Genomic DNA, 9,285 nt, shown 5'->3' on the forward strand with positions numbered 1-9,285 from the left:
ACAACCAAGTAATGGTTCGCTCCCTGCTGACATATCACAACCACCTCTATCTCCTCGCAGTTCGAGTAAGATGTTAGCCGAGCCCATTTTTTGTTTCTCTTTGACATTTTTCTTTCTTTGGGTTTTCTATGATTTGGTATAGCTTTTAATATAGCTAACATCAGCCCTTTTAAGAATTCTTTAAAGTTAAAGCTACTGACAACATGTTCCCAGTCTCAAATTTGTTGTTCTTTACCTGTTTGGTCTGTTATTACACTAGCAACAAGATGCCGGTTAAATACTAGAGCTATTCATTTGTTGTTATGCCAGGTTGTTGCAAACCAGACGCAGTGCTGAAACGAGGGACTCGTGGTTGCCACTGTGTGTATCCTATAAAGCTGGATATTCTTCTCTTGAATTTTTCAGAGAGCCCTGACTGGAACTTGTTTCTGGGTGAATTTTCTTCCCAGCTTGGGAGCTGATTGACTTCTATGCGCTAAGCTTATCAAGGGCGAACATATCAATGGATATCACGCCTCATACAGGGATCAACTTTTCAGAAAATGAGGCATCTGCTACAAACCCTTCCCTTGTAAGCCACAAGATTCATTTTGGCCCTACTTACAAGCTGCTGGATCTTACTTGGTTCGAGGCAAAAAATACAAAAACTGAATAATTTTCATTACACATCACTCGTGGCATTCTCATCAAATGGTTTAACGAAAATCATTCAGTTTTTATATATTTTTTTTTATGTGTATTGTCATTTGTATATATCGGAGGATATGACGCAAACTCTAAATAAATTTGGGATTAAGGCGATATCTATGTTGATGTTGATGTTGATGTGAATGGCCATTTGCATAAAATAGTAAACATGACTAAAAGAGAGTTTTCGAAGAGTCTCTGCCTTGTTCCGAAGGTTCTTCGGCTCTTCTCTTTTCTTCGAAAGGGCGGTTCCATTTCCACTAGTTCGAAGTTGTTCCAAATTGTCAAACAGAATTAGGACTCGTAACTAACATTTTATATTGAGTTATTACCTGTCACCACCCCCACTCGGGTTTTTTTTTTGTTTCTTAGATAAAAATAAAAATCTGAAATATAGATCTTACCATTTGATATTTGTTAGACCCAACTAATTTAATAACCATCTTTAAAAATTAAAAATCCTTATTTTTAAAAAAATGGGTATATACAAAAAAAACATGTAATGGTCCAACACTTTGTGCTGTTGGGTCCGTCGGAAGCATTGGTCAAAAGTCTCCTCCCACGTAATGTACCAAAAAAAATGACATTATATTCCTTAAAAAAACATTATTATTTTTAAAAGTAAAATAGAGGATACAAATATAACCTTATCTCGCAAGGCCATGGAATGGAACGTGGCTGCCAAATACGCCTTCTTAGGCTTTATTTAGATCTCTTCCATGCTCTCTTCCTTGTCATCTAAGCAACAATTTTTCTTCCACCTTCATCATCATCATCATCATCTCTACGTTTTTTTCTTCAAACCCATATGAGAAAAACAGATATGGAAGATGGAGAGACGCAGAAGGACAGAAACAGTTGTCTGTTTCGGACATTTCAGATGATATCCATAAGCTTCCTCAGCCTCCTCGTCCCTCTCTCATTTCTCTTCCTCTCCCATCTTTCCCTCTTCAACTATCACCTCCCCGCACTCTCCACTCTCATTCCCACTGGATTTTCCCATAATCTCTTATCCATGAACCATCCTCTTCATCAAATCAACGTGGGCATCCTTTACATCATCATGTCGTTTATCACCGTCGCCACTTTGATCCACAGCCTCTGCGGCAAAACAGTGAACTCTGTCCTCCATTCCCGTCTCTATATCGGCTGGATTGTCCTTTTCGCAGTCCAGTCTTGTATCGCCATCGGAATCCGAGGAACCGTGTCTGTGAGCCTCGACGGCAGATCGTTTCTGGAGTCGCAAGAAAGGTGGGTTTGGAATTGGACCAGGGTCATGTTTTTCTTGGGTCTTCACGAAGTGATGCTGACATGGTTCAGAATGGTCGTGAAGCCGGTGGTCGACGACACCATATTCGGGGGATACACGGAGGAGCGGTGGTCGGAGAGGGCGGTGGTGGCAGCGACGTTCGGGGCGATGTGGTGGTGGAAGCTTCGGAAGGAGGTGGAGGGTTTGGCCGCGGTGGCGGAGATCAAGCGTAAGCTTCTGATCGGTCTAGAGGTTTTGGATTATGTGAATTGGTGGATGTATTACGTATGTGCTGTGATTGGGTTAGTTAAGGTTTTGAGAGGGATTTTGTGGGGGCGGGAAATGTTAGTCACCAAGACAACAAGAAAGGGCTGTGAATCCATCGTGGATTATGGCAATGTCATCAATGTGTGATTGCTTCACAGTTTTATTTTGACGCTTCATTATTGGATTCGTTCCTTCATTGAACCTATGGGCCTGTAAATCCATGAAGTGAGCCCATTATGTATTAAGATCTCTGATTAATTGGGCCTGCTTAAGCCCAATAATGAAGCCCACGCTCAGTGTCTGCAATACGATGGGAAAAAATAATACATTGAATATACATTTATATAGACATATAACAATCTCTTTATTTTAATTTTTCTCGATTATTTTTTTAACATTTGGGATTTTAGTTTCATGCCAAAGGAATCAAGTTTAACAAATTCTATCTGGATTATTCAAAAAATATTATTTTATAAAAATATTTAATATGAATTGGAATTTTTAATTATTTTTACATTTATTTAGAATTTTATTAAATTGAATAACAAAATAATTGTAAGGGATGAGAGAGACATGCAAAATGTTGTCATTCCGTTCTCACGTGTTTCCAATAATTGCAATTCGGAAGACAGATCACTTTAATATTATTAATTGATTATTAAATAACTAATAATTTAAATATTATGGAAACCCTTTTTTAAAAAATCATGGAGGAAACTTTATCTTGCCCTTGCATTCCGAGTTCACAGAGTCTGCCTCATATATACTAATTATAAGTTAAATGATCGTATTGCATTCACGTATTTATTTGAATAAAAATTATTATGCATTAGTTATTGGGTAAGATGGTGGACCTACTCTATAGATTTTTCAATTTATAGATTGTTTAACTTTATAAATGTCACAATCAATTCTATTGATTAACAAATATAAGTTTAATAATCTAACTTGATCCTTGATAAATATATATATAGGAATAAAACGGTATGCATGTGACACGTGAAATCTCATCCATAGGCACGTGCTCCGCACGTCGTGGTCCCTCCCGAGTTCCATGAAGTGAAGGCGATCAACAGATTTTTCTTTTGCTTAAATTTAAATTAAAAAACACAGATGACGTCACATAGGTTCATTAAACCTGAAGATGATTGGTTTATGTTCCAAATCCACTTTTATTTGATGCCAAAGTTACATATACTCTAAAATATATAAATCCATTCGGGTTCCGCCAAAAATTTTAAAAATGACTTGATTTTAATATATCAAAATGGAACCAAAAATATTTTATAAAATAGTAATTAAAATTTGGTTAGAATGACTCATTTCACGGATTATATATAATTATTTTGATTGGCCTTTGTTTCTCTTTAAATACGTGAAGTGGCCAGAATATCTGTATCATTAGTTTAAATGGATATTTAAGAACACTATTATCATATTCTAATATAAGAACATTAAATATTAATATTTATTTTTATCGTCTAATATATATAACAATTTATGGACCACTCTAACATAGTAAATAACCTCTTTTAGTTATCAAATAAATCTTTCACATTACATATATTAATAACATCATTTTTTCACGAGAGTGTATATATATATATATATTATAATTAATATATTTCGTTACATGTGTAGTTGGAATAATACAAATAATAAAACGTAATTAGGTTTACTTAAATAATGTTTTTGCAAAATCGTCATAAGGTGAACAAAAAAAGGGATTGGATGAGAGAATCTTTAGGGCTTTGCGTCACCTTTTGTCTCCTCGGACGCCAACACGTATTGAGAATAGAAGGGTTCCAAATTAAAATACAATTTATTATTTAATGATATATTAAACACCCAATTAAAATACTAATTAACCATAAAATGAGGTCCCCTCCTCCTCGGGATGATTTTATCCATTTTGACAACTTGGCATCGTAATTAATGGACTCATTAATATAAACAACTGATAACGATCTTAATTAATTATAATTAAAAGATAGCGATCTCATTATTATTAGTATTTTTTTTTTTGCAACGTTAGTCTCATGCTTATCATAAATAGTAATTACATGCAGAATAAATGATGAAATATTGCATACCATGTCGCATGAAGAGATATGCATATTCAGAGTAAATAACAATATAACACACTGTAAAAATAAGCATATGTATGGCCTAATTAAAATAGTATATATAATTCAATTTATAAAAAAATTTGGATATTATTGGATTTCATTCGTAGGAACTTATTCTGATTCTTTTCAATTATTTCTCATCTTCTGCCTTTTTTTCCTGCTTTATATAAACTCTAATGACTAATGAGTATCAATGTATCATATTATAATGGTCCAACTAATAAATACACAAAACAGGTTCGCATTAACTATCCCATAATCACTCTTTCATTTGATCAAGTCAACCTTGTTTAGAGACAGTTAAGATCCTCTAATGTTTTTTTTTTAATTGAAAAATTCTAATCTTTGGGGCTTTTTAACAATTGTTTTCTCAAAAATTGTTATTAGATGACTCAAATTGTTATTAGATGACTCAAACCCGGATTGTTTTAACAATTGGTATAAGAAAAGGGGCAAAGTATCTTTTCAACCCGGATTTGAGTGGAAGGGTATTTACATAGGTTTCTCTACTCTTCTGAGAGATCTAGTCGGACAAAAAATCCGGATAACTTCCGGATTATTAAAAAAAAATTGTTTTCTTATAGAAGCTTACCAATTATGCCACCATTCCTACACTGACATGTGTGTGTATTATATATATATCATCACTCTTTCTGGAATATTATCCAGTTTGATGAATAAATATACATACAAAAATTAATAGTTTACGATATATTCGTTATGCGAAATCTGAATATTTTACGGTGATTCGACCGGGTGACTTCTCATAAAATGACGTGTCCGATCCAAAGTATTCGATTATTCCCATTTATAAAAACAAATACAATAACTTTTAAAAATATATTTTAATTTCATTCAATACAATATTTTAGTTCAGATTTGTATTTAGTAGGTTCTCGCTGTCACCCAAAAAAAAAAAACTCAAATGCATGTTAAAACATGAATACCTAAAGAGCATAGAATCATTTAAACGGTCATTTGTGATCCAAAACTTTGAAAACAATGACCAAAAAATATCGGGCAAAAAAAGGATACTCTTTAATCAAAGAGTGAAATAAAATCTGACCAAACAGGTTATTTATTCATGAAATAACTGCATTACTTTATGCGCTAAACACATTTATTGAACGTGCAATTAATATGCAACAGTTACATATACGTGCTAAGGAAAGTTGCCCACTATATGTGTGTGTGTATATATATATATGTATATGTGTGTATTTATATGCGAAACCCTAATTTTGGAAATCTTTAAGAGAGATTGCATTTAATGAGTTGATCTCTTCTACCTCAGCACTTCGTCTCCTTCCACATTTTAAAATGTGACAACTAAAACAAACCCCACCATTATCTCTCATGTTGCAATTATATATTGTTTTCATTTCGATTTCAATTTAGTAAACTAGTAAATGTATAATCGAATTCGATATGATCCGCTCATCGCCTTATATAACATATAGTGCCGCTCAAATATAATTATGCAATTAATTAATCATAGATCGATATATTGGCGTCAATGGCGTGTGTATGCGTATACTATATATAAATTATATCGTGTGTATGTGAATCATCTAGATCGGATTTGGATGTTACATACGTACGTGTAGACTTAGATATAAGTCGCGACAATAGATGAATATCTGCGGATACTCTATATAATTACAATTACACCTACTTTTTATGGTTATTAAAATATCATAATATTATTTTTAATTTTTTTAAAATAATGAAAAGTTCTTTTCATTTTTTTTTAAAATTACGAGATATACACACGCACATATAGCTATTATCAATTATAAAATTCTTCTTATTATTATACAAAATTCAATTTGATTATACACTTAAAAAAAATTATGTTATCCAAAATTCACGACTACCGAATTTCAAATCTTAATATTCAAGATGTTCCAGACAAAACAAAGGGAGAGCTGGAAACATGATGCAGACATGCATGTTTGTATGGTCTATACACATGCATAACCCTAAACCCCTTTCGTATAAATAATTTCGTAACGTCGTCATTTTCCAATGATCAATCTTCTGGTCCCTCTCCTATATATATATAGTGGAGCCCTATCTAATAACTTCATAATTCTATTACTTTGGTTTATCTGTGGCTGCATACATACATACATACATACATACATACATACATACATACATACATACATACATACATACATACATACATACATACATACATACATACATACATACATATGATTTTTAATTGTGACCAACATACATACATACATACATACATACATACATACATACATACATACATACATACATACATACATACATACATACATACATACATACATACAACTTCATAATTCTATTACTTTGGTTTATCTGTGGCTACATACATACATACATACATACATACATACATACATACATACATACATACATACATACATATGATTTTTAATTGTGACCAAGAGGGGAAAATAATCATATTGAATTCGCGACCAATATCCAATATGTATAGATATTTGATATTGTAGGCGTTATATTAATACTGTCCAATAAAACAATGGCCACATTGAAATCTTGCAAGTGAATCCACGTCCACTCTATTATTTGTTTTCCAACTTTTTCATTTATTTTCTATATTCTCCGTATATATATACACATATATATATATATACATCTAGAGCGGTATAATTGTTGCGTGTATGAGAGAGCTGCAGCAACTGAAAAAGCAAGATGTTAGGTGGAAAAACATTTACTTTCTTTAACTCCGTAAATAAAACACATACACACACACACAATAAACATATTTCGTACAAAACTTTGTTTTTTTTTTTGTTATACGTACAAAACTTTGTTATTTGTATGTACGTGCTTATATATATATATACGTAGATGAATTATTATTTATTTATCATTATACATGGATGATCTGTACCTACATACCCAACATCTAAAAGTGGCATTGCTAGCTATGTTACATTTTTTTTAGATCGATGAGTAAGAAAACAGAAAGACTTTGAAGCAAACCAAACTTGGCCATCTTTTGATCCATCCAATACCATATTATATATATATATATATTATATGTATGTATACGCATGTGAATTCATTGATCGGGATTTGGGTAAACTCAAAATCGATAAATGAAAAAAGAAACATAAAAATAAATGTAATAAAAAAGAATGATTCTTGTGGCTTAGGAGATAAGATTAGTCCTCATCCCCACAAGAACTCTTGGTATTCATCTCATCACCACGCAAAATGATAAATTCCGGTCGAAAATACTTTAAAAGAATCATTTCATATAGAATACGAAACATACAATATTTTTTCAGGGAGATTATAATCAATAACCATACCATTATAAGTTATAAAGTGAGATATGGTCAAACATCAGTACATAAAAATGATTATTTCCAAACTATGGATTATAACGTTGGTTTAGAGATATAAAACGATAGGATTAATGGGTCAAACGGATGCATTAAACGTTCATCTTCTTTCTCTAATTCAATGTGTGAAAAAATATAATTGTTTTTGAAAAAATATTTTTAGACATTGGTATATGAAAGCAAAGGCGGCTGACAGCTACGAGCCTCGATGATCAAGAAGATGAGGGGCAAATCCGTCATTTCATAGACACTTCTCTCTCCTCCGCAACTCTCTCCCCCGTATTTAAGACATTTCATTTCTTCACATGATTTCATTTCCTCTCTCTCTCTCTCTCTCTTGTTGCCACTTTTCCTCTCGCATTTTCGCTGTATCTATTAAATCCTCTTCCTTTTCTCCGATCTGGGAGAGAGATCGAGGGGGTGCGTGAAAGACAGAGAGATAGAGAGATTTCGTGTTCTGTGTGTTTCCGCTGATCCATTTTTGTGTTCTGCCGAATTCGAGGACCGGGAGTAGCTGCAATGGCGGTCCATCCTTTCTTGAACGGCGGCGAGAAGAAGCACTGGTGGCTCCGTAACAGAAAGGTGAATTCGAAATCCATCTTATTTTCGATAAACTCTGCTTCGTTTTGACGATTGCTGACCCCTGCATTTGGGAAATTCAAAATGAATACTCTCTTCTGCAATGGATTGTTCTTGGCCTTTCTGATTCAAAATAGTAACTGAATCTCCCGTGCATCTATCTGATTGAAAATGTTGTCGTCTGTCCCGTTTTCAGATTGTGGAGAAGTACATGAAGGATGCGAGGAGCTTGATATCGACCCAGGATCCAGAAGACGTCGCATCGGCTCTTCGCTTCCTAGACGCCGCGCTCTCGCTCTCTCCTCGCTACGAACTCGCTCTTGAAATCAAAGCCAGATCGCTTCTCTACCTCCGCAGATTCAAGGATGTCGCCGATATGCTTCAGGATCACATCCCCAGCCTCAGAATGACCGGCGACGACTCCGGCGTCGTCTCGTCGGAGCTCTCTTCTACCCAGTTGTCGCGGGATGGAGTCAAGCTTCTGAGCGAATCGCCGAGTCATAACTTGTCGTCGTTCAAGTGCTTCTCGGTCTCGGACTTGAAAAAGAAGGTCATGGCAGGACTCGGTAAAAACTGCGGCGAGGAAGGTCAATGGAGGTAACCTTCTTCCCTCTTTAGGTTTGGCTTTTAATGTTTCCATAGAATTCAATCGATGAACTTGTCAAAGAGTTTGACTGAAATCGTGATTCGGATGTGTCATCTTTTGCAGGTACTTGGTCCTGGGTCAAGCTTGTTGCCATCTGGGTCTAATGGAGGACGCCATGGTTCTTCTCCAAACCGGAAAACGCCTCGCCACGGCGGCGTTTCGCCGCGAAAGCATCTGTTGGTCCGATGACAGCTTCACACTCTTCTCCGCCGGCGACAATGGCGGCGGTTCACCCCCCTCCTCCTGCCCCACTACCTCCGCCGCGTCTCAGCTCCGACCCCTCACCGAGGCCGAGAGCGTCGCCCACATGCTCTCCCACATCAAACTGCTCTTGCGGCGGCGCGCCGCCGCGCT

General features: G+C 35.1%; 2 protein-coding genes across 4 annotated transcripts in view; both read left to right on the forward strand.

Annotated features, from left to right (window-relative positions):
• The first annotated feature begins 1,373 nt into the window (after nt 1-1,373).
• On the forward strand, nt 1,374-2,491 carry LOC104815920. Its single transcript, XM_010544537.1, has one exon. It carries the CDS (start codon nt 1,496-1,498, stop codon nt 2,348-2,350), a length of 855 nt encoding a protein of 284 aa, XP_010542839.1. The 5' UTR covers nt 1,374-1,495; the 3' UTR covers nt 2,351-2,491.
• A 5,529-nt stretch (nt 2,492-8,020) lies between these two features.
• The window catches only part of LOC104815921, a 2,421-nt gene continuing 1,156 nt past the window's right edge, over nt 8,021-9,285 (forward strand). Inside the window, exons 1-3 of one of the 3 annotated variants that reach the window (XM_010544538.1) lie at nt 8,021-8,288; nt 8,482-8,882; nt 8,995-9,285. In XM_010544538.1, coding sequence (XP_010542840.1) covers nt 8,226-8,288; nt 8,482-8,882; nt 8,995-9,285 — 755 coding nt within the window. In that variant the 5' untranslated portion in view covers nt 8,021-8,225. The remainder of the gene's footprint in view (nt 8,289-8,481; nt 8,883-8,994) is intronic. The other 2 variants (XM_010544539.1, XM_010544540.2) reach the window with 2 other exon arrangements.

The sequence above is a fragment of the Tarenaya hassleriana genome, unplaced genomic scaffold, assembly GCF_000463585.1.
Source record: "Tarenaya hassleriana unplaced genomic scaffold, ASM46358v1 Cleome24, whole genome shotgun sequence".
NCBI lineage: Eukaryota > Viridiplantae > Streptophyta > Magnoliopsida > Brassicales > Cleomaceae > Tarenaya > Tarenaya hassleriana.